At 44.4% G+C, this 26,775-nt stretch overlaps 2 protein-coding genes across 2 annotated transcripts in view; one reads left to right on the forward strand and one right to left on the reverse strand.

Moving 5' to 3' along the window:
• The window catches only part of LOC140460964 (uncharacterized), a 384,505-nt gene that overhangs the window by 14,154 nt on the left and 343,576 nt on the right, over positions 1-26,775 (forward strand). The window lies entirely within an intron of this gene.
• The window catches only part of LOC140460064 (uncharacterized), a 507,032-nt gene continuing 490,371 nt past the window's right edge, over positions 10,115-26,775 (reverse strand). Inside the window, exons 4-5 of the mRNA XM_072554469.1 lie at positions 22,303-22,734; positions 10,115-12,514 (exon numbers count right to left, since the gene is read on the reverse strand). Of these exons, the coding sequence (XP_072410570.1) occupies positions 11,169-12,514; positions 22,303-22,734 (1,778 nt within the window). The 3' untranslated portion in view covers positions 10,115-11,168. The remainder of the gene's footprint in view (positions 12,515-22,302; positions 22,735-26,775) is intronic.

The raw sequence follows: 26,775 nt of genomic DNA on the forward strand, positions 1-26,775 counted from the left end.
TGATGGCTGAATTTAACTGAGTTTCCACCAACAGTTTATGTCTCTGGAAGTGTCCAGGGATTCAATGCAGCATTCTTCTTCCAAGTACTGCTGCTACATCATTCTGAGGTTGAATTCTGGTGGAGATTCCTCACTTTCAAATCTGTGATGTGATGTTTCTTTCGATTCTAACACCACCTCCCCACACTTCTGGAGATCTCTGGTCTGTAGCTTACCTTCTTATCCTCGAGGTTTAGTGCTTTGTTTGATACAGCCTTTCCTGCAAAAAACCCTTTGACGTCAGGGCCTTCCTTCCACAGACAAACTTAATTGTCCTTTTGACATGAGGTTATTAAACACTTCGCTCATCTGTCCCAGGAAACAGTTTGTTGTTTTGCGTCCTTCTTCCCAGGGATGGTTAACTAGCAGAAATTTGGCCATTCAGTCTGCTCCACTATTCAATCATTGGGGATACGTTCCTCAACCCAATTCTCCCCGTAACCCTTGATACTTAAGAATGGTTAAGTCAGCTCCACCATTCAATGAGCTGAATGGCCTAATTTCTGCCTCTGAGGTCTTCTGATGTAGCAGTTTCTCAGTGGCCCTTTTGTTTCTTGGTCCAGAAAGAGTTCCTGCTGACTCAGGGAGTTTGGAAAGTTCTGCAGTTTAAAGGACCACACCACATTCCCCTCTGCCTCCTCTTGCGATAGTGGCAATTCCCAAGATCCCTTGGTATCCCTGAAAACAATCGAGGTGTCTGGAAATCTCTGCTGCTACTCTGGAACAGAAGGATTATGGGGAGAAAATTCAGAAATCTGATGTGCAAAGAGACTGTGGAGTTCTACTCCAGGATTCTCTCAAGGTAAACTTGCAGGTTGAGTCAGTGGTTAGGAAGGCAAATGCAATGAAGGCATTTATTTTGATCAGACTTGAATATAAAAGCAGGGATGTACTTCTGAGGCTCTGTAAGTCTCCGGTCAGGCCACAATTGGAGTACTGGATGTAGATTTGGGCCCCATATCTCAGGAAGGATGTACTGGCCCTGGAACGTGTTCAGAGGTGGTTCAAAAGAATGGTCCAGGAATGAAAAATTTAACATAAGAACATTAGAGGACTCTAGGTTTATACTTCATGGAGTTCAGAAGGATTGGGGGTGGGGTGGGATCTAATTGAAACCTCCAGAATAATGAACGGTGTGGATGCTGGGAAGATGTTTCCATTGGTAGGACAAACTAGAACCTGAGGGCTCAGCTTTCCTGTCAAGGGAAGACCCTTTAGAACAGAGGGGAGAGAAACTTCTTCAGCCAGAGTATGGTGAATCTATGAAATTCACTGCCACAGAAAGCTGCGGAGGCCAAGTTACTGAGTATACTTAAGACTGAGATAGCTAGGCTCTTGAGTATCAAGGGGATCAAGGAGTACGGGGAGAATGGGGTTGAGAAACGTATCAGCCGTGATTGAATGGCGAAGTAGACTCAATGGCCTGAATGGCCTAATTTCTGCTCCTATGGTCTTATGGTATGCTGATGTGAGGAGGGGGGAAAAGAGATGAAGAGAGAAAGACAGTTAAGGTGAAGCTCGATAGAGATGAAGGAAATATAAGAATTGTATGATAAATGGCAGAACACATAGGAGCACTGGCATAGAGGGGTCTGGGCATATAGATCCGTGGAAGTGGTAATGCAGGTGGGCACGGTGGTCATGAAGGTACACAGCACGCTTCCTTGAATGTAAGAGTTACATTACAGCTGTTTATTCTGGCCACATTCGGAATATTGTGTGCAGTTCTGGTCACTGTGCTCCTGGAAGGATGTGGGTGCTCTGGCTGAGGATACAGACAAGGTTCACCAGGACATTGCCTAGTCTGGAGGGCTCTCGTTACGAGCAGAGGAGGCATAAAACTGGATTGTTTTCTTTGGAAAATCAGAGGCTGAAAAGAGACCTCGACAAAATGATGAGAGACACAGATTGGCTGGACAGGGGTGGCAGGGTAGCTCAGCGGTTCGCACTGACACCTCACAGTGCCAGGGACCTGCGTTAGATTTTAGTGTCAGGCAACTAGCTGTGTGGAGTTGGCACATTATCCCTGCACCCCACCTCCCGTGTCTGCGTGGGCTTCCTCTGGCTGCTCCGGCTTCCTCCTACAATCCAAACATGTATAGGTTAGGGTGGATTAGCGATGCTATGTTACCCATAGTGTCCAGGGAGAGGCAGGTTGAATTGGATTGTCTGTGTGTAAATTGCCCCAGTGTTCAGGGATGTGTAAGTTCGGTGTATTAGTCAGGAGTAAATGTAGATAATAGGGGTAAGGGAACGGGTCTCCATGTGTTAATCTTTAGAAGGCCGGTGTTGACTTGTTGGGCTGAATGGACTGTTTCCACGCTGGAGGGATTCTGTGATAGTCAGAGGCGTTTTTTTTCCCCTCCAAAGTGGAAAGGTCAACTAAAAGAGGGCCCAGGTTCAAGGTGAGCGGGGGACTGTTTGGGGGAGAGATGGTGGGGGTGGGGAATCACACAGAGGGGTGGTGGGGGTTCCTGGAACGCACTGCCAGTGCAGGTAGTGGAAGCAGGCACCTTAACAATGTTTAAGGTGTATCTTGATAAACACATGAACGGGAGGTGAACAGAGGAACAGAAACCACACATGGGCAATAAATAGCAGGTCTAAGTAAGGATTAAGAATTAGCACAGGCTTGAGGGTGTGTGTGTGCCTAAACCAAGTGAGACGGGCCTGAGACTGTGCTGTATTGTATTGATACAGCTTTCCCCCACTATTTGAAAGTAGAGTGTTCCTTTCATAAGCCGAAATGGCCGAAAGCGAAGAAGCAATTACCATGAGTTAATTTATATTATGCCTTTCTTTGTAAAAGCGACAATCCTCTTCAGATTTCTTTCGGTTTGTGGGAGCAGGTATTAATGTAGGTCTTTTGTAAAAGTGAAGTAGTGTAAAGCGAACTTTGAAAAAGTGGGGGATACCTTTATGCTGATGGAGGGAAGATGGGGGGCAATGAAGAGGGGTGGATGGAGGCTCAGGTGGAGAATAAACACAGAGACCAATTGAGCAGCTTGGCCTGGTTCTGTGCTGGAGACTCAATGGGACAGAGACAAATGTATCTATTTCAGGTATACCTGCAGAATGCTCCATCCAGGATAAAAAATGTCCTTCATCTGCTTCAGCATACAGGGCAGATGAGCAGTTTCTCCCCGGTGTGGACCAAGAGGTGATGCGACTGAGTGAAGCCTTTCCCGTGCTGAATGCAGGTGAATGGCCGCTGCCCGGTGTATAAATGCTGATGAATATCGGGCAGGCGAGGAAGGGAAACTGTTTCTACATTCCCCGCATTTTCATGATTTCTCCATGGTGCGGGTGTCCTCGCACTTCTCCAGGTTCAACAATCAGTTGAAACTCGCTCATGCTTACAGCATGTGTGTGGTGTTACTGGTGAACCTGCTGATAATTGGAGGACTCTCATTCAGTCTGTAAAGCATGTTCCAGTCACTGCTCTGGTGTGTGGGTGTGTGAGACTCTGAGTTTCCAGTCACACTGACGCTTAAAACCTTAAGACCTTCTCCCCTTTGTTTTCAAGGCCATCAATATCCAAGTCCTGGTGAATCAATCGACTGTCAGACTTCGATGTGATGTTTGGTCTGAGATTTCTGCCTCCAAATTCTTCTCTTGTCATATTCCTGTGGAAAGAGATTGCAAAGGTCATCTCTGTCAGTCCACAATAGAAAGTCAAAACACACAATTCTAGTTTCTGTGGAACATTCTTTCCTCTCTTAATACCCAAGATCTTTGTGCTGATCTATATGTAAATGAATACAGCAGGGTAATGTGGTGGATTGCATACTCCATGAAGAGTTCACTCAAGTTGCTGAATGAACATCTATCGTGCGGTATTGACGTTCTTACTGAAGATATACAATATGCTGCAGTACAATATTATGAGCTCAGAAACAACTGCAAATCAGGCTTTTAGAGCCATAAACATTCCATCAAATACGTAACATATACCCCAGACTTATCTGTCTTATATTAACGCACTGTTGTCTTACATTTCCAGAAGACTCAGATTTAAGTTTTAAGTGTGACTTTTGGTAAAAGAAGCCGTCTTTTGGACTTCTTCCATGCTATACTGACTCTATTACTGGAAAGACATCCATACAACCAGGATTCATGGATCAATGACGTGAGGCTTATCTTTATCCTCTTATAATTTTCTGTTGCATAAATGTTTCGACGAATGCCAACGCTTTTCACTAGTCATAGAGTCAGAGACATAAAGCACAGAAACAGATCCTTCAATCTAACTTGTCCATGCTGACCAGATATCCAAAATTAGTCTAGTTCCATTTGCCATCACTTGGTCCATATCCCCCTAAACCCTTCCTTTTCATATACCCATCCAGATGCCTCCAACACTTCCTCTGGCAGCTCATTCCATACACTCATCACCCTCTGCAAAAAAAGGTTGACTGCAAGGTCCCTTTTAAATTTTTCCCCTCTCGCCCTAAACCTATGCCCTCTAGTTCTGCACTCCCCCTATCCCAGGGAAAAGACCTTGACTATTCACCTCATCCACACCCAAGTTTTTATAAACCTCTTTAAAAAACACACTCAACCTGCGATGCTCTAGGGAAAACAGCCCCATCTTATTCAGCCTCTCCTTGTGGTTCAAACCCTGCTACCCTGGCAATAGCCTTGTGAATCTTTTCTGAATCCTTTCAAGTTTCACAACATCCTTCTGATAGGAGGGAGACCAGAATTGCACACAATATTCCAGAAGAAGCCGACTGAAGCTGACTTGTGCAGAGTCTGCTCCCTGCTTGGATTCATATTTCTGCCTCCAGTTGCTGCAAGTGAACAGTGCTTCCCCCCTTCTCTCTCCCTCCCAGGATAAGGAATGGAAAGGGGGAGACATTGCTTCACTCCCAGATTTTGCCCAGAATAGCCCCCCTATTGTCTGAATGCACAAGTTGGACCATGAGCTTCTGAAGCTACTGCTGCTCCTCTCTCTCTCTGAATGAAGATTGAGCTTCACCCCAGACTGCAATTCCCTTCCTCTGTCCAAACATTTGTGAGCACAGCACATCTTTGTTGAAGTAAGGCATCTTTCCTGAATGTTACAATTAAAGGGGTGTCTTCCCCCTGATATTCAAAGGGATGGTCAGTCAGAGGACCATGCCTTGTGTTGTGTGACATGTGTGACAGTTGCAACAGGATGTCCCAACTCCTAGGCTCAATTCAAAGTTTGTGAGAAGATTTGTAGCTCGGGTGCTCATTGTTGTGGTTCTGTTTGCCGAGCTGGGAATTTGTGTTGCAGACGTTTCATCCCCTGTCTAGGTGATATCCTCAGTGCTTGGGAGCCTCCTGTGAAGTGCTTCTGTATTGTTTCCTCCGGCATTTATAGTGGTTTGTCTCTGCCGCTTCCGGTTGTCAGTTCCAACTGTCCGCTGCAGTGGCCATATTGGGTCCAGGTCAATGTGTTTGTTGATAGAATCTGTGGATGAGTGCCATGCCAGAGAACAGCCAGGGAATTCCTAGAAGTATGGCCTCTAGGCATTTTTCCAGCACCACACTTTTCAACTCTGGATCTGGGACAAGGTGTGTGGTGTGGGGGTGGGTGGAGGGGAGGGGAAATAAGGAAACTGGTGAAATCTACATTGATCCTATGCAGTTAGTGCGTCCCAAGGCAGAAGACGAGGTGTTCTTCCTACAAGCGTCATGTAGCTAGAGCTTGGAGGGGGAGGCAGCAGAGTACTTGCATGTCCTTGATGGATTGGGAGGGGGAGTTAAAGCGTTCAGCCACAAGGCGGTGGGGTCGTTTAGTTTTGGCGTCCCACAGCTGTTCCCTGAAATGTTCTGCAAATTGGCGTCCAGTCTCCCCAGTGTGGCAGAGACCACATCGAGAGCAATGGACGTATAAATAAATCTTATAAACAAATTGTACAAATTGAATAAACAAATTTGTTAAATTAAACAAATTTAACTTTAATTAAGTTAAAGAAAATTTTAATTAAATTGGGTGACTACATGAAATGGTTTGTTAGTCAGACTCAAGTCATCATCCTCAAATGAGACAATGCCATTAATATCAGTGAACTGCTTTTTTGTTAGAACCACAAGTTCTTGATTTATTTTCACAACTTACTGATATTCACATCTGCACATTTAATGTCAAACTCTGACATCAGAAATGACATGACACCATTAATTTTTTCTTACAATAATCCAACAAACAAATTAATAACACAGTGAATACCAAGTCTCATTAATATGAAATTAAATTTGACCAAATAAAATGTAAAATCAAGATGTGAGATAACAAATGGGGGAAGGGCAGAATGCAAGAAATGCAGCATCATAGAAGGTGCTCCTCCAGGGAGTGTATTTTACCAACTACAACTGCTAAATATAAACAAACTGTGGGATATAGGTAAATTAATGTTACTTCTGCATTTCTGCAATTTCATTTTACAAAGTAAAAAAGCGTTAATTGTTTTAGCCACGAGCTGAGTCAACAAGGATGGAAACGATGTGGAGGAAATATATAATTGTTTTTGTATGAGCTAAAACTGTATGACAGAAGGTAGACATTACGGGCAAATAGATAAGATGTTGTGAGGGGATGAAGTTAAGCTAGATGTGCCTGTACGAACAGTAGGTATAAACATCTGCTTCCCACTTTTACAAAAACACAGGAACAAACCCCAATTAAAAGGGTCATAGGGATCAGAACGGCCTCAGGAAAGGCACAGGTGAAGGGGGTAGATAATGATGAAGAAAGAATATGCCTAACAATGACCTACAGCAGGATGAGGTCAAACAGGCTTGTGAGGCCAGGAATAAGCATTTTGTCACAGACAAGGCCGGATAAGGCAAGAGATAAACAGGGGTAATGGGGGCCGGTCTTCGGGAAGTGGACGATGTAAGCAGGGGAGGAGCGATGTAAAACAAAAGACATCAAATCATATAAATATTATGTATGAATTGAACTTGGTGTGTGTATGTCCTCTACCTTATAGGCACTGGACATCTCACCCACTTGCAAGTGTAAACTAAAGGACGCTGCTGATTCAGATTTTGTCTCGGACTGCAGTTATTGAGGTGTGTGAGCTTTGTTTCTCACAATCAGTGAACTGCTTTTTTGTTAGAACCACAAGTTCTTGATTTATTTTCATAACTTACTGATATTCACATCTGCACATTCGATGTCAAACTCTGACATCAGAAATGACATGACACCATTAATTTTTTCTTACAATAATCCAACAAACAAATTCATAACACAGTGAATACCAAGTCTCATTAATATGAAATTAAATTTGACCAAATAAAATGTAAAATCAAGATGTGAGATAACAAATGGGGGAAGGGCAGAATGCAAGAAATGCAGCATCATAGAAGGTGCTCCTCCAGGGAGTGTATTTTACCAACTACAACTGCTAAATATAAACAAACTGTGGGATATAGGTAAATTAATGTTACTTCTGCATTTCTGCAATTTCATTTTACAAAGTAAAAAAGCGTTAATTGTTTTAGCCACGAGCTGAGTCAACAAGGATGGAAACGATGTGGAGGAAATATATAATTGTTTTTGTATGAGCTAAAACTGTATGACAGAAGGTAGACATTACGGGCAAATAGATAAGATGTTGTGAGGGGATGAAGTTAAGCTAGATGTGCCTGTACGAACAGTAGGTATAAACATCTGCTTCCCACTTTTACAAAAACACAGGAACAAACCCCAATTAAAAGGGTCATAGGGATCAGAACGGCCTCAGGAAAGGCACAGGTGAAGGGGGTAGATAATGATGAAGAAAGAATATGCCTAACAATGACCTACAGCAGGATGAGGTCAAACAGGCTTGTGAGGCCAGGAATAAGCATTTTGTCACAGACAAGGCCGGATAAGGCAAGAGATAAACAGGGGTAATGGGGGCCGGTCTTCGGGAAGTGGACGATGTAAGCAGGGGAGGAGCGATGTAAAACAAAAGACATCAAATCATATAAATATTATGTATGAATTGAACTTGGTGTGTGTATGTCCTCTACCTTATAGGCACTGGACATCTCACCCACTTGCAAGTGTAAACTAAAGGACGCTGCTGATTCAGATTTTGTCTCGGACTGCAGTTATTGAGGTGTGTGAGCTTTGTTTCTCACAATCAGTGAACTGCTTTTTTGTTAGAACCACAAGTTCTTGATTTATTTTCATAACTTACTGATATTCACATCTGCACATTCGATGTCAAACTCTGACATCAGAAATGACATGACACCATTAATTTTTTCTTACAATAATCCAACAAACAAATTCATAACACAGTGAATACCAAGTCTCATTAATATGAAATTAAATTTGACCAAATAAAATGTAAAATCAAGATGTGAGATAACAAATGGGGGAAGGGCAGAAGGCAAGAAATGCAGCATCACAGAAGGTGCTCCTCCAGGGAGTGTATTTTACCAACTACAACTGCTCAATATAAACAAACACTCTGACATGATCCTCCGGTTTTAATGTAAACCATAGCCCCATACAGTAGGTACCATTTAAATAAGTTAATAGATACAAGCCTTGAGCAAATCCAGCCTCCAGCCGGACCCCCCGCTTCTTGGAGCTCGGACCTTCCTCCAGCTCCGGGGGGTTGTTGAGCTCCTGGGCTCCGGCCGCCGCCGAAGAAGCCGCGGGCACCGGCTCTCTCTCCTCCACCGCCGACATTTTTAATTTGTTTTCTCGTTCACCCGGTAACCGTCACCTCCCCCTTCCTGGGCCCCGGAAATTATACAAAAATAAACAATAAACCCCCCACCACCGGGGACTGTCTCCTTTTCTTCACAACTTTTGTTTGAAAAGTTCCGGCTTTAATTTGAAATGTATTTTAAAGGTATTTTCTGAGGTAAACGATGCCTGTCTGCCCCCCTCCCTCGGTCAGAAACCGCCCGCTGAGTCGATGAGAAAACCGCAGCCGCGCGCCGCCATCTTTGTTTTCCTCCTTCTTTCCGTCTCCTCCTTCAGTGACGCGCGTCATCCACGCTCCCTCCAATCAGAGTGCACCTTACTCCACCTGACCAATGGCGGCCGGCTTTGCTGGTCGTGTTGGCCCCACCCTCTGCAATGTCTCTCTCTGATTAGTCGGTCCCGACCATAAGCTTTGGGATTGGTGGGGAATTTCACCATCATGTCAGTGTATCCGCCCTTTTCATTCCCATTCATTCATTCAACAGCAGATGACCCAGTTTACTGCAACGGGCTCTGGTGCTATAGTGGTAGTGTCAGATAATCAGGGGGAAGATATGATTTTTAACGTTATCAACCAATTCAACTCTGGCACCTTCACATCCACTCATTCAACCGAAGAGGGCTCAATTTAGTGTAATGGGCTCCGAGGTTATAATGTTTGTATCCCATGTTGAGAAGAAACCTCTCCCCATTCATTCAATAGAAGAGGGTCTATTTGCTGCAGAAGTTTTTTTTAAGGCGCAGTGGTACTGTCCCTATCTTCGAGCCCTGAAATCCCACAGCTATGAGGATGCGTAGTAACAAATTTTGTAGTCATAAGTCACATGACACCAGGTTTATAGTCCAGCAGGTGTGTTTGGATGGGATCTTAGAGAAATATATTAAATTATGAAAGAAATAGAAATAGGATTTTCCACTGCTAGGTGAGACAAGGAGAAGGGTGCATGGCCTCAAAAGATTAGAGGTAGCAGGTTTAAAACTGAACGGGGAAGAAACTTCTTCACTGGAGGGTTGTCAATCTATGGAATTCCTTGCCCAGGGAAGTATTTGACACTACTTCAGTAACCACTAGAAGATAATTCTTTTATTTTTCAAAAACGTAAGGGATATGGTGAAAACGCAGGTAAGTGGAGCATAGTCCACGAAAAGATTAGTCATGATCTTATTGAGTAGTGAAGCAGACTCGAAGGGCCGGAAGGCCGGCTCTTGCTCCTAGTTCTTATGCTCTTATGTTGAAATCACAAGCTTTTGGAGTGTAGTCACTTCAGCAGATGAAGTCATGAGAAAACAAGTGCAGGAAAGAGAATTTAGATAAATGAAAGACAGAGCATCTCAACGGTCAATTACTTACTCCCATTCCTATTTCTGATTATCTTACTACACAGCAAGTTGTGTTTTCCAAACATTAATTTTATTTCCATCATTTAAAAAACAAATATTTAAGGTGAACAGTTTGTGTCCAAGTGGAGGAAAAACATTGTGACCCACAACAATTTATACAGCACTGTGAATATCATAACCCCTCTCATGAGATATCATAGGAACAATTAATAAACTAGATTTGTCACTGAGTCACTCAAGTAGATACTAGAGAAGAGAAAAATTCCCAACATGTGCAGGATGCTAATGAAAAGTTAGCAACCTGAAATGGTAACAGGAACAGCCCCAATCAGGAAACTCATTCTGACATCCACTACAGTACCTTGCACTAATCTTCACTGAACACTGCAATTGCTTTCCTTTTCAGTTTAATGATCCACCTCTATTTTGAACGCCAGAATCGAATCTGACTCCAACACACTCTCTGGCAGACAGTTCCAGAGGCCAAAGTATTTTCAACATTAACAAAGTAAGTTTTGGATCCGCCCCAAAGACAATTCCGATGGACTTTTGTTTCCAAACATTTACAGGAAGTTCTTGGTATGGACACATTTCCAATTTAGTGTGTTCATTCAAATTTTATAACATATTGGGGTGGCACACTGCTTAGCATTGCTACCTCACAGCGCAAGGGACCCAGGTTCAATTCCAGCCTCAGTTAACGGTGTCTGTGTGGAGTTTGCATGTTTTTCCTGTCTGCACAGGTTTCCTTCCACAGTCCAAAGAGGGGCTTTGGTACATCTGTGTGGACCTCCTCCAGATAACAGAGGGCAATGGGGCACTGTGAGGATCAATAGATCAGACAATCAAATCAGTCAGCAAGTTCTCTCCGGGAGACTTGTCTCAAGAAAGGCAGCGGTTTCTTATCTCATCCATTCTCCTACCCTCCACAAACTCCACAGACAGTCACCCCAAGGGTGGAATTGATCCTTGGTTCCTGGTGTCATGAGGCAGCAGTGCTAATCACTGAGTCACCATGCCACCCCTGAGCCACCGTGGGGTTGCAGTCCAACGGAAAACAAAGAGTGCACCAACTCTCCCACTGCACCCACTGTCAGGAGAATCAGTCCTGGGGGGGACTCATGGCACCATCAGCGGCAGAATCTGATTGTTGTGAGCGCTGGTGCCCCCGCTGGTGCTTCCGCAAGTTGCGGGAAAATGTAAACCTCTTCCCGCACTCAGGGCAGCTGAAGGGCCTCTCCCCAGTGTGGACGCGCTGGTGCTTCAGCAGGGCAGAGGAATCACTGAAGGCCTTCCTGCACTCGGGGCAGCTGAATGGCCTCTCCCCCGTGTGGACCCGCCGGTGGGTCAGCAGTGTGGAGGAGCGGGTAAAGCCCTTCCCGCACTCGGGGCAGGAGAACGGCTTCTCTCCGGTGTGGACCCGCTGGTGCCTAAGCAGGGCAGAGGAATTGCTGAAGGCCTTCCTGCACTCGGGACAACTGAAAGGCCTCTCCCCTGTGTGGACCCGCAGATGGGCCACGAGGTTAGAGGAAACAGCAAAGCCCTTCCCGCACTTGGGGCAGGAGAACGGTTTCTCACAGGTGTGGATCCGCTGGTGGGTCAGCAGGTTGGAAGGCTGGGTAAAGCACTTTCCACACTGGAGGCAGGAGAATGGCCTCTCCCCAGTGTGGACCCGCTGGTGCCTCAGCAGGTGGGAAGACCTGCTGAAGGCCATCCCACACTCGGGGCAGCTGAAGGGCTTCTCACCCGTGTGGACCCGCAGATGGGTCAGCAGAGCAGAAGAGCGGGTAAAGCCCTTCCTGCACTCGGGGCAGGAGAACGGCCTTTCCCCGGTGTGGACCCACTGGTGTCTCTGCAGGGTAGAGGAATCACTGAAGGCCTTCCTGCACTCAGGGCAGCTGAATGGCCTCTCCCCTCTGTGGACCCGTTGGTGCTTCAGCAGGTCCGAGGATTTGCTGAAGGCCTTCCCACACTCGGAGCAGGGGAAGGGCCTCTCCCCGGCGTGGACGCGCTGGTGGGCCAGCAGGTGGGAGGAGTATGTGAAGCCCTTCCCACACTCGGGGCAGGAGAATGGCTTCTCCCTGGTGTGGACTCGGCGGTGGTCCAACAGGTGGGAGGAGCAGGTAAAGCCTTTCCCGCACTCGGGGCAGGAGAATGGCCTTTCCCCGGTGAGACTTCGCCGATGAATCTCCAGGACAGATGGGGCATGGAAGCCTCTCCCGCAGTCGCAACACTTCCACGGTTTCTCCACGGTGTGGGATTCCTCTGGTTTCACCATGGCCGCAGCTACAGCCGCGTGTACGGCCCCTGCCCACAGTAAATTCCTCTTTCCTGGCCGTATAACTGTTTCAGGCTTTACACACAGTGAGCTGTAACAGAAGAGACTCTCATTCAGTCCCACTAATGCTGAAAATGGTCTGAAACAGGAACCAAAATGTTTTGCTCCTTCTCACAGAATCATAGTTGAAAATCGTTGAGGTCCCGATGGATTGAGTGACTGTCAGACATTGATGTGAAAGTGGGGACTGCAGACACTGGAGAGGAGTTGAAAAGTGAGGTGTTGGAACAGCATGGCAGGTCAGGCAGCTTCCAAAGTGCAGGAGAATCGACGATTCAGGCATAGGCCCTTCATCTGTTGATTTTTAAACTTCAGTCTTCAGATCTTCAAATACTCTGGAAGAAGAGATTACAAAAGTCATCATGGTCAGTCCAGGGTAGAAATTCAGAACAAGCTACTCCAGTTTCTGCAGAACATTTTTTTCTTAAGCTGTTCCACAAAATTGAAAGCATCCCACTCTCTCTCTCTCTCTCTTCCTGTATTCTCACTCCACTCAAACGAATTGTCCTGAAGGTGCTGATTCAGGATCTTACAGGGACAGAAAAAGCAAAAACGTCAGGACTGACATCTTCGAATTTTGGATAACACCACCTGAAAGTTAATATCTTTCAGGATATTGGGATATTGCTGAGAGTGAGCAAGTCTGATTTTGGGAGCAAAAGAAGTGTAAATTCAGGTTGAACCTGCAATACAGCTTCTTGATAAAAAAACAGACATGAATTGGTTATCGTCCCTATGGTGGGTGGGGGTGGTGGTGATATGTGGTGGGTGGAATGAGACATCAAGGCATTGACACAGACAACCAGAGAGAAACTGAACACACAGACATGGCAAACGATCGTGGCAAGCCAGAGTCAGATCTACAGCACAGAAACAGCCCCTTCGGGCCAACCAGATATCCTAGCCTAATCTAGTCCCATTTGCCAGCACTTGGCCCATATCCCTCTAAACCTTTCCTATTCATATACCTATCCAGGTGCCTTTTAAATGTCATAGCTGTATCAACAACCACCACTTCCTCTGGCAGCTCATTCCTTACACACACCACCCTCTGCATGAAAAGGTTACTCCTTAAGACTCTTTTAAATCTTGCCCTCCTCCACCCTAAACCTATTACCCTCTAGTTCTGGACTCCCTCACCCCAGGGAAATGTCCTTGTCTATTTACCCTATCCATGCCTCTCATGATTTTCTTAATGACTCTCAGTCACCCCTCAGCCTCTGGTGCACGAGGAAAAACAGCCCAGCCCATTCAGCTCAAACCCTGGCAACATCCTTTTAAATGTGTTCTGAACCCTTTCAAGTTTCACAACAACATTCTGATAGGAGGGAGACCAGAACTGCACACAATATTCCAAAAGTGGTCTACCCAATGTCCTATCAGCCACAACGCAACTTCCCAACTCTTATCCTCAGTCAGAGGATTGGGAAAAAGTTTTCAAAACCCACAAAAGACAACCAGGAAAGAATGCAGGGACAAACCAAATTTGAGGGTCAGCTTGGAAGCATCAATGAGAAATCGGTGGACTGGGTTTATTGGGTATCCGTACTTCTTGAGTACATATACGTATTTCTCTTCTGCTCATCGCAGTTTCTCTGGGCTGCAATGTGTGGTGGCTCGCTAAATAATCTCCTGATGCAGCTTCGTTTGTGGGTGTTGTGATGATTGCTTCTGTAGTTAGGTATTTGGTTTGTGTGTATTGTTTCTTGTAGACGCTAGTTTGAAGTTCCCCTTGACTGTTCGCTCTACTGTGACATCTAGGAATGGCACTTTGTTGTTGTGCCCTTCCTCTTCAAACCAGGAGCACCCCTCAGGCCGATACTCTCACTACCTGGAACACCAGTATACAGAGTAGTCAAAGAACTCCACTGAAGACTAAAACACTGAGTAGAAGATTCATGCCGCTCCATTCACTCCACCCAAGAATTCCTGAACACCAAAGACACCAAGATAGAAGAGGATGAAATAATGCTGTCTTTTGATATAACAGCCCCATTCACATCCATTAACATCAACGTGGCCAAAGACACACTGACTACACTACAAGAACCACCAAAGACACAAACACCAAACAGCACCAACTTCATCAGCAAAGATAACATTGTCAAGTTTGTGGACCCGTATCTTATCACCCACTTCACATTCAATAACAAGCCCTACAAACAAATCAACAGAACACCCATGAGACCACCAATATCAAGGTTCCTAGCAGAAACAATAATGCAGAGACTCGAACAAACAGCCCTCCCAACGCTCCAACCCAAACTTTGGGTCCGCCACAGTGATGACACCTTTGTCATCACAAAATGAAACAAATTAGAGGAAACCTACAACACCATCAACAATATTGTTACTGGCATAAAATTCACAAAAGAGAACAACAACAAAGTGCCATTCCTAGATATCAGTAGAGCAAACAGTCAATAGGGAACTTCAGACTAACGTCTACAGGAAAACAACACACACAGACCCAAGTACCTAATGCAGAAGCAAATCATCCCAAACAAATCTGCATCAGGACACTATTTCAATGAGCCACTACACACTGCACCACCCAGGAACTACAAAGAGCAGAAGATAAATACTTATACAACATATTCAAGAAGAACGGGTACCCAATAAACCCTGTACGCTGATTTCTCAACAACAAACGCAAACAAGCAGACACACGTGCAGAAACCCAAGCCACATTACCTTACATCAAAGGTATCTGTGAAATGATGTCCAGACAACTCAAACCTCTCAGCATCACGGTAGCCCACAAACCTACCAACACACTTAAGCAGCAGCTAATGAACCTGAAAAAACAAATGTTATTTACAAATTACCATGCAAGGAAGTATAGACATGGACTCTGCCCTCATAGTTCTCTGTGGCAAGAAATGCTGGGATGAGATAAAGATTTTTTTCAGTCAGAAAGAGGTGACTCTGTGGAACTCATTGCCACTGAAATGAGGCAAGTAACTGAGTACTTTTAAAACAGATAGATATAGGCTCTTGATTAGTAAGGGAATCAAGGGTTACAGGGAGGAGGCAGGAGAATGGGGTTGAGAAACATTGGCCATGATCAAATGGTGGAGCAGACTCAACAAGTCGAATGGACTGATTCTGCTTCTGTATCTTATGGATCTGTAACCACAAAGATCTGACTTAATTTTCACTACTTTTACTGTGTTCCTGTCGTATTTATGGCAAGCGTGTGGCAATATGTTGTAGATTTCTCAAGCTAGATCTTCTAATTTCATATCAAATATTGATAATTGGAGCTAATATTAGAGAGAGTAAAGGTGTTTATTTCTTGGATAAATAAACCTGCCATGCATTTTAAGCTTAAACCTTGCATACTTGCGAAATTAGCGTTGCCATTTTGCCCGCTGTCATCAAATCTCCAATAATACTTCCCTTTTACTTGATAACCCAGTTTGGGGAAATAAACATAACTGAGGTTTCGTGTTTTATGCAAGCGCTTTAAGCTTTTGATACAATGATTTTAAGCCATCTACACAGAGTGTGATTGAATTTCTAAACTTAAGTAGCAGCCTTAAAGTATTGTTATTTGTGTCCCTCACATAACTTTAATGTAAATATTGAATTAACCTTATTGAAAAGAACATACTTGCTGAATTAGAGTCAGCATTGTTTTAATTGCTTTGTCCATTATTCCCTTTCACCTCATTACCTATTTTAGAGAAAGAAAAAGATTGCATATGCTGGAACATTTACTTTTTTTGGCAATATTATAAAATGAAGAAAGCAGTTCAGTCAACTTCAATCTTCATGCAGTCACTTTTTAGAAAAGGTTTTGAGCAAGGTTACAAAATAAGGTTACCTAATTTGCAGCATTGCTTGAGACAGATTTAACAGTACAAGAAGTTATGATCTCCATTCAGTAATGTCTTGATTTGAAAATAGTTTAAGTTAAGCTAAGGGTGTTGCAGAAATTGAAGTCATTGTGAAAATGTTACCAGGGAAAACATTGGATTAAAAAAAAATTCTGGTTTGAGTTTCTTCTTTGGGTATAAACAGATGCTGGATCCAAGTATCCTCCCAATATTCTAAAAATACGCCCACAAAATAAACACAATGCAATCTAAATAAATCAGGCCCAAAAGAAATTCAGAACCCACACTAATATATGGCAAGGAGGAAAGTTTTAGACTACAGGACAATAAAGATGGGTTGGTCAGATGAGCAGAACAATGACAGATGGAGTTCAATCCTGAAAAGATTGAGATGGTACATTTCAGGAGGATCAACATGTTAAATCACAAGAACTTAGAATGTACTGAAGATCAGAGTAAGGTATGTGTGTTCATAGATTCTTGAAGGCAACAGGACATGTGGATGAAATGATTAAGGTGGCATATGAAATACTTGCCCTTAATAGTTAAGGCATTGAACATGAGAGCCAGGAGATCGTGATGGAACTGTACAAGACATTAGTTGGGCCACAGCTGGAGTAGTGGATCTGGTCGTCACATTATTAGCAGGATGTGATGGCACGAGAAAGGGTGCAGAAGGGAATACTAACCCAGGGTGGTGCATGTTGGTGGGTTTCAGCTATGAGAGTGATTAAATTGGCTGAAGGTATTTTCCTTACAGAGAAGGCTGGGTGAGGACCTGTTTGGAGTGTACAAATAAGACACTTAGGGTCTAGATAGGAAGAAACTTTTCCCCTTGGTGGACGGCTTCAGCAACTAGGAGGCATAGATTTAAGGAAAGAGATAGGACATTTTAATGGAATTTAAGGAAAAATATCACCTAGAATGTGCTGGAGATGGATGAATTTATTTATGGGGAGAAGTGGTTTGTTTAAAGGGATGGATATAATGAAATAAAACTAGTTCAGAAGATCATTATAATGTGCTAAGAAAAAGAACTGGAGGTAGACCTCCAATAGTGGAAACAATCTAAAGAAGTTTCATTGTCCCATCTGAGAAAAACAATTCTGCTAAACTTCTCAAACGAACCCGAACATGTGTCAAAACTTGTTTGTTTAAAATCAGTTGAACCTATTCCAAGTATTTAGGAAAATGAGAATCATCTTTAATCCTGGCCCTATTGCCTACAACCAAAAGTGATAGAAGCTTTTTCAGTTTTATTGAAATGGAGCTGTCAGAGATATTGGCTCATTAGAAGAACAGAAGAGGGTTGTTTGAGCTTATTGAGCAGTTTATAGACTCAAACAAGGATCCAGAAAACAATTTTCTGTGGCACAGAAGCAAGGACAATTAACAAGGATTGATGTTGGTACTGTGTGTCCAAGTATCTCAGTCTTCAAAGTTCTAGATAAGTTAAATTGCTGAAAAATTGAAGGTGTCAAAGGAAGATCAGTAGGGAATCAAGGGTTTTGGGGAAAAGACGGGAAAATAGAATTGAGGGTTATCAGATCAGGCATGATCTCACTGAATGGTGGAGCAGAATGGCCAATACTGCTATTTCTTGCAGTAAATTGATCTGGGAGTTGATAAAAGCTTTTGTATGATTTTTCTTTGTAGTCAGCAACATTTTGTATTTGGAAGAAGTTGGCTTTTGTGTTGGATCTCAAATAACGCTTGAGGCTCCACTGAGGGATGTTTAGCAACTGAGGTTACATATCATCAAGTTAAATCAAAATAAGCAGTAAAATATATGGTAAAAGTGTAGGTGTGACTGCTGAAGGCCAAATAAAACATTTTCAGTCGCAAAAATGTCTTTACTCCATAATGTTTCGTTTTACATGTAGTCAGCGACAACTCAAGCCAATCAAGGTGTCGCAGAGTAAAGTTAGGTCTCACCAAGACAGCTGACATGTCTGCACAATACTGTTGTAGCGCTCTTTAACCACAGGGTATATACTAGTGATTCATTTATTTTGCACTTTCCCCAACACCCCAAATTAGGTTGAGGTTTGTTACAGCATCCTGATGGGAAGCCCGATGTAACGTGCTCAGATTCTGCTGCAGTAGTGTAATGTGTTAAATTCCCAATGGTTTCCAAAAAGAAAAGAGTGAAAGGAAGTGGTTGCATGTGCTGACACCACAGGTATTATTGATATTGGCTTTGAGATAGGGAACAACCATCACCTCCCAAATTGTGTTTTGTTTGCACAGTATGAAAAGCATTCTATTTTTAGACGGCCTAAATGCATACATAGTTGCTTATCAGCGTACCTTAAAATCAACATTAAAAAGCAAAAACAATTCATTTTCACTGTAAATTACATATTTTAAAATCAAATATTGCAAGACATACAAACACATCAAGAAGTCAAAATTTGTGAAGAAAGCACATCTTTTCTGACAGTTCAGACAGGGAAAAACTTTGTTCTTGTGGTTGTCAGTGGAGACTTACTCGATCAAACATTAACTACCAGTGTATCTCACATAGATGCTGTATAAAACCAAGATCTTATTGATCACTGTTGACAAAATTAAACCTATTGACCTGACTCTTTACAAAATAAGAACATATTTTAGTACATAACATTTCCCCATAATACAGATGTTTGCAGTCGTGCAGTTATGTGAAAAGAAACTGCGTTGTTAATTTAGTTTGTTGCTCCACTTCAGAAATGTTGTTTTCATTTATTTTGAAAAAACAACCCTTCCACTCTTTCTAAAGGTACATGACACTTGAAATTTTTTCTTTGCCAATTTTCTTTCACCAATAAAAGCATTCACAATTTTGGCACTGGGTGGGGGAGCTCTGCCAGCTGCCAATTTCTTGCTGCAATTGTTTCACTTGACATGAGGCTTGCCAATAAATGACAGCAACAACAACAGCTAATACTGATGATAACATTTCAACAAGAGTATACCAAGGTGCTTCACATTATGTATCAGAGAAAGTGATAAGTTGGAGAAATGTGAGGATCTCCTTCTCGGCCTTTCCCCTCAGCTGAGGTGTGGTGACCCTCAAGATAAACCACCACCAGCCATCTCTAATGAGAGAGAACAGTCTAATCCTCTGGGAAGACTGTGATGAATGTGTTTAAAGTTGAAAGACTGTTGAAATATAAGGGGGCGGCACGGTGGCTCAGTGGTTAGCACTGCTGCCTCACAGCACCAGGGACCCGGGCTCAATCCCATCCTGGGGCGACTGTCTGTATGGCGTGTGCACAATCTCCCAGTGTCTGTGTTGGTTTCCTCTGGGTGCTCCGGTTTCCTCCCACAATCCAAAGATACACAGGCTAAGTGAATTGACCATGCTAAAATTGCCCATAGTGGTCCATAAGTCAGGGGTAATTGTAGAGGAATGGGCTTGGCTGGCATAATCTCTACAGGGTCAGTATGGAGCTGTTGGGCCGAAGGGCATATTTCCACACATAGGGGTTCTATGACTGTAACAAACACCACATCTGACAAACAGGTATAAAACTAGCCACCAGGATATATGAACATCAACTAGCCACAAAAATACACGATCCACTACCACTCGTATCTTTACACACAGACAAAGGAGGACACCATGTTGACTGGGACCATACATCCATCCTATGACAAGCCACCGTCCTATAAGCCAACCAGAAACACACACAAGAATTCCTTGGAACATGTCATTCCAACTGGAAATCTATTGATTTGGACCCCATCTACCATGCTCTGAGAAAAAGAATGGAAATGATATCACCCACCCTAAGAAACCAAAAGACATAAATAGAAAGCAGGACATAATACCAGCGCTTCACTCAACTCACTGATGATGTTACCTGGTACGGTGATGAAACATCTGAAAATGACCTTCCAGCTCAGCGAGCAAACTTTCATCCAGAATGAGAAAATTCTAGTTGACACAAAGGCGACCACAAAGTTGGAATTCTCTCCCAGAAATGACAGTTGATGGTGCCCTCACCAAGATGGATGCTCGCGCTCCCCGCCCCAAGACAACTTGCGTCTTGCCCTCACGAATATGGCGTCCGGTTGCCCCCAAGAGGTCCTTCCCCAAACAAAGTAAACACTGGGCCTGTGGAGCTTTTATTCGCGGCCTCAGGCCTCCCCTTGGAGTTTATAAACTCCCCAGTCTCCCTCCTCCCACGGTTTCCAATCCTCCCCGTAAAAACAATGACTGCAGATGCTGGTCACCAGTCTAGATTAGACTGGTGCTGGAAAAGCACAGCCATTCAGGCAGCACCCGAGGAGCAGTAAAATCGACATTTTGGGCAAAAGCCCTTCATCAGGAATAGAAACAGGGTACCTACAGTGTGGAGAGATAGATGAGAGGAGGGTGGGGATGGGGAGAAAGTAGCAGAGAGTACAATAGGTGAGTGGGGGTGGGAAGAAGGTGATAGGTATGGGGGGAGGGGGTGGTGGAGTGGATAGGTGGAAAAGAAGATAGGCAGGTAGGACAAGTCATGGGGACAGTGCTGAGCTGGAAGTTTGGAACTGGGGTGAGGTGGGAGAAGGGGAAATGAAGAAATTGTTGAAGTCCACATTAATGCCCTGGGGTTGAAGTGTTCCGAGACGGAAGATGAGGTGTTCTTCCTCCGGGCGTCTGGTGGTGAGGAAGCAGCGGTGAAGGAGGCCCAGGACCTCCATGTCCTCGGCAGAGTGGGAGGGGGAGTTGAAAAGTTGAGCCACAGGGCGGTGTGGTTGATTGGTGCAGGTGTCCCAGAGGTGTTCCCTAAAGCGTTCTGCTAGGAGGCGTCCAGTCTCCCCAATGTACAGGAGACCGCATTTGGAGCAATGGATACAATACAATTATATTGGCGGATGGGCAGCTAAAACTTTGATGGGTGTGGAAGGCTCCTTTAGGGCCATGGATGGAGGTGAGGGAGGAGGTGTGGGCGCAGGTTTTGCAATTCCTGCCGTGGCAGGGGAAGGTGCCAGGGTGGGACGGTGAGTTGTAGGGGGCATGGACCTGACCAGGTAGACACAGAGGGAACGGTCTTTGCGGAAGGTGGAAAGGGATGGGGAGGGAAATATATCCCTGGTGGTGGGGTCTGTTTGGAGGTGGCGGAAATGTCAGCGGATGATTTGGTTTATGCGAAGGTTGGTAGGGTGGAAGGTGAACACCAGGGGTGTTCTGATCTTGTTACGGTTGGAGGGGTTGGGTCTGAGGGCGGAGGTGTGGGATGTGGACAAGATAGGTTGGAGGGCATCTTTAACCACGTGGGAAGGGAAATTGTGGTATCTGAAGAAGGAGGCCACCTGGTGTGTTCTGTGGTGGAACTGGTCCTCCTGGGAGCAGATACGGCAGAGGCGAAGGAATTGGGAATACGGGATGGCATTTTTGCAGGAGGTAGGGTGGGAAGAGGTGTAATCCTGGTAGCTGTGGGAGTCGGTGGGTTTATAAAATGCCGGTGTCAAGGCGGTCGTTATTAATGGAGATGGAGAGGTCCAGGAAGGGGAGGGAGGTGTCAGATGGTCCAGGTAAATCTAAGGTCAGGGTGGAATGTGTCGGTGAAGTTTGCTCAAGCTCCTCGCAGGAGCACGAGATAGCACCAATGCAGTCATGAATGTAGCAGAGGAAGAGGTGGGGAGTGGTGCCGGTTTAATTACTGAAGATGGACTATTCTACGTAGCCAATAAAGAGACAGGCATAGCTAGGGCCTACATAGGTGCCCATGGTTGTCCCTTTGGTCTGGAGGAAGTGGGAGGATTCGAAGGAGAAATTGTTAAGGGTGAGGACAAGTTCGGCCAGATGAATGAGTGTGTCGGTGGAAGGGTACTGTTGGGGACGTCGGGAGAGGAAGAAACGGAGGGCTTGGAGGTCCTGGTCATGGCGGATGGAGGTGTAGAGGGATTGGGTATCCATGGTGAAGATGAGGCGTTGGGGGCTGGGGAAGCAGAAGTCTTGGAGGAGGTGGAGGGTGTGGGTGGTGTCTCGAACGTCGGGGAGTTCCTGGACTAGGGGGGATAGGACAGTGTCGAAGTAGGTACTCACTGTCTCCTCTCCCCGGGCGCTCAGGCCTGGCGACCTCTCCGGGGTGTTTCCGAAACCGGTTTCTGTTCTGAAGGAGGATCACTGGACCCGTAACGATTCCTCGGATTCTCTTGACACATGCAGCCAGGGCTGCTCAGCTTTTCCAGCGGGTCCTGTTCTTGTTCCTTAAGCCGCCGGCGCCATTCCTCTCCCACACTCAGTAACACTGCCTTTGTCCCACTACATGGCCTACACTGCACATGCGCCAGCTCACAAGGGGCTGGGTGACCAGACCGTGACGTCACCGCGCGGGTAGTGGGCGCGGTTCGACGAGGCATCCAACCAATCGGAGACAATGGGGGCGGGGCGAATGTGTTCCCTGCTCCCCTCGCCAGCCACCTGAAAGGTGGGGTTTTTCTTTTAAGTTTTAACGTAGTTTTTAAAACTTTTTCAGTCTTTTCCGAAATGTTATTCCAGACCTCGAAGGCTGAAACATTGGAAAACTTGCAAACGTAAACGAAGGGATACTAAAAAAAATGAATAAAGATAAATTACGAAAGAAACCGAGCGCAAAATATCAAAAAGATTAGCAAAAGCTTCTGTTGACATGCTCAAGGGAACAGAGTAGCTAAGGCCCCTTGGAAGATGAAATCGGTGAGTTAATAGGAGGAACACTGAAATGGCAGAGATGCTAAGTCAATCCTTTTCCTCAGTTTTCAAGCTGGAGGACAATAGTGTCATTCCTATTGGAACGGGTAAGTCAGAGGTGATAGAAAGGATAGAACTTAAACAATCAACGTTGAGAGGGAAAAGGTACACAGCAAACTATTAGGATTGAGGGCAGACAAGTCCCCTGGGCTTGACGGCCTACATGCCAGGGTACTGTATAGACTTTAGTAAGCCTTTTGACAAGATTCCCCAAGGGAGACAGGCTCGCAAGGTTAGATATCATGGAATACAGGGAGAACTAGCCATTTGGATACAGAACCAGCTCACAGGTAGGAAGACAGAGGGTGGTGGTGGACAGTTGCTTTTCAGACTGGAGGCTTGTGACCAGTAGTATACCACAAGGATGGGTGCTGGGTCCACTACTTTTCATCATTTATAGAAATGCTGTGGATGTCAATATATGAGTTTTGTTACTAAGTTTGCAGATGACACCAAAATCAGAGGTGTAGTGGACAGTGAAGATGCTTATTCTGGATTAGTGATGCTGCAAGAGCACAGCAGTTCAGGCAGCATCCAAGGAGCTTTGAAATCGACGTTTCGGGCAAAAGATGCGTAGCTCAGAGGATAACAGGACCTTAATCAGATTGGCCAATGGGCTGAGAAGAGGCAGATGGAGTTTAATTTAGATACATATAAGGCACTGCATTTTGGAAAAGCATATCAGAGGAGGACTTATACACTTAATGGTAAGATCCAAGGGAGTGTTGTTGAACAAAGGGACCTTGGAGTGCAGGTTCATAGCTCCTTGAAAGCGGAGTCACAGGTAGATATGTTATCGAAGGCGGCATTTGGAATGCTTTCATTTATTAGTCAGAGTATCAAGTATTGAAGTTGGGAGGTGATGTTGCAGCTGTATAGGGCATTGGTTAGACCACTTTTGGAATATTGTGTGCGGTTCTGGTCTCCTTCCTGTCAGAAGTTTGTTGTGAAACTTGAACGGGTTCAGAAAAGATTTAGAAGGACGTTGCCAGGGTTGGAGGATTTGAGCTATTGGGAAAAGCTGAATAGATTGGTGCTGTTTTCCCTGGAGCGTCGGAGGGTGAGAGGCGACCTTATAGAGGTTTGTAAAATCATGAGGGACATTGATAGGATAAACCGACAAGGTCTTTTCCCTGAGTTGGGAGGAGTCTAGAACTTGATGGCATACATTTAGGGTGAGAGGGCAAAGAAATAAAAGGGACTTAAGGGACAACCTTTTAACACAAAGGGTGATGTGGGTATGGAATTAGCTGCTTGAGGAAGTAGTGAAGGCTGGTATAATTACAACATTTGAATAGAATCTGGATGGAAGGGTTTAGAGGGTTATGGGCCGAGTGTTAGCAAATGGGACTAGACTGTTTAGGCTTACTGGTCAACATGGATGAGTTGGAGTGTTAAAGTAGGGATTTGAGACGGCCAGGGAATCCTTTGTGGAGTCAGACCTGCAGTCTCTCACGATTCGCCCCGGAGTTCGTACTCTGAGAGTCTGGAATAAAAGAAAATCCTCTTACAGGCAGTTTAGTTTAATTTTCGTGAACCCCTTTATTTACCAATAGCTCCACTGATACCGATAAGCTAAACTAGCTAGGTTCTAGTAACCTAGGAGAGTAGGGGACCTAACTCTTCAAGTACCCTGGCAGGTTACTCTGATGTATTGCTACAAAGTGGTTTCCTTTTCACAAAGGTTTACAAAAACATTGCATGTTCTTAATTCGTAAGGAAGAAAAGTTAATTGACAGGTCTCCGAACGCTTGACTAATCACTCCTACAGGCCCTAAGCCATTCATCAGGTGGGAAAAACATATCCAGCCAGGTTAGGTGCCTGCTAGTGAGATAAACTCCTACCATAAAGAGGTACCAGTCTGAGCTAATTGGAGAGTTCCTAACCCTTGCACAGGTCACAAGTCAGATACAACGGTTTTCCAAAATGGCTTCTTAGCAGGAGGGCAAACTTTTGACCATAAAATGGCTCCCTGACACATTGTGCCTGAATCTCTTCAATGTTAGGCCGAGAACAATTTCTAAGCTAGGAGCAGACTCCTGCTTTTTAGGCACTGAATCATACTGTACCTGAGTCTGAGATGTTACCAAAAGGTTGCATTTAAACTGATTCATTAGTCTTTGAATTAAACATGCTCTCTTTTCAGGGTTGTGATTCAAATAAGACATAAGATCTGATTATTTGAAATTGACAGTGGGGTAGTTTGAAAGGTCTGTAGAGTGGTCTGCAAGAACAGCAAGTAAATTAAAGCTTCGTCATCATTACCTTTTACAGAGTTCATATTTAATAACCGGTAATGGCTACTCAATACCATCATAAAGTGTCAAAAATGCAATTACGTTCAATCCAAAGCAGGTAATTTTTCAATAGCTTCGGGAGCCCCAGCACTATAATGGTTTCTCTCTCTCTCGTCCTTTTGAACTCTCAAGTCAGGGACTTGTAACAGCAAAGATGTTTTTCCCTCAATTTGCCTAGCTTGCAAAGGGTGATAAGAATCTATTATAATTAACAGGACCTGACTTTCAAATACAAGGCTTTTGACAGTACCAAGTTTCATTTCGGGGTCAGAATCAAACGCTGTCATTAATTTGACAAGGGACCAGCCATGAATGTTATCACTCTGTGTCCTATTTACACAGATTCACTGTTAAGGCAAATGTACTTAATTGCCTTAGGGTATCCTGTTATCACTTGGTTATCTTCGGCATACCTCGAGTTCTCCCCTTTTACCAAGCCTCCCTGCCTGTCTATTTTCTGGTGTGCAGCAAATGTGCTCGATAATTCAACATTATATTTTAGTTTAAATGCATAAAGACAAGTTTTATGGCTATAGACTTTCTTATTCCCTCCTTTTGTTATTTCATGACAACTACTTGGCTTATAACTATCATTAGTCCATTCAGTCAATTTGTATTTTCAAATAAGGCAAGTGCCTCCTCTGCCAGGTCATCATCCAGAAGGGCAGAGTCTGAAAGATACTGGATTTCAGCATGGAAGTTCAGGCATGGAGGTAGAGGGGTAGACAAGGGTCATTTAAGCAGACTCTTCTTTGGCTTAGGTGAAAAACAATGTACAGTCCATTTCATGCATAAGCGGACGACAGTGTATATTCCTAGGATGAGACCAAGAACTATCAGTACAATCCACACAATCCATCAACACAGCGATCATAGCCAACAAGTAAACTTCCATCCATATGAATCAGACGACAGTTGGGCAGGTATCTTCCCTGCATCTTGACCAGTTTTGTTGATCACATCTGTGTCGTCCGTAAGATCAGGACATGGTTTAGTAACAAGTTCATTTATGAGAACACAATCATGGTGAGGAACAGGCAGTTCAAGCGGTTCTTCCTGCAGGAATGTAGGGGGTTAATGTTAGAGCAGTACTTTAAGGAGAGAAATTGATTCAGAAGTAATGAAATCTCACAGCGACTGAGACGAACCATAACAAGGTGTTCAGTATATTTAGAAATCAGCAAGAATACTGCAGAATGCGAGGTACAGACTTCTACATTTTGATGTAAAGTTATATTAGAGGCAGCCACTACCATAGTATGGATGGCAGAGAGAATCTGGGTGCAGGAAGGCATACCTTGAGCAACGGGGTCAAGCTTAGTAGAAAAATAGGCAATAGGGCGCCAAGAGGAACCATGTTGCTGGGTGAGAACAGCTGAAGCACAGGTATCAAGGATGGCAACATAAAGATGAAAGTGGCAGTCATACAAACGTCGGCCTAGAGTGGGTGCTGAAGAGAGGGTAGTTTTAAGCTCCGTAAAGACATGTAGTTGTTATGGGGTGAGTTCATACCATTAAGGCT

The sequence above is a fragment of the Chiloscyllium punctatum genome, chromosome 36, assembly GCF_047496795.1.
Source record: "Chiloscyllium punctatum isolate Juve2018m chromosome 36, sChiPun1.3, whole genome shotgun sequence".
NCBI classification, from domain to species: domain Eukaryota; kingdom Metazoa; phylum Chordata; class Chondrichthyes; order Orectolobiformes; family Hemiscylliidae; genus Chiloscyllium; species Chiloscyllium punctatum.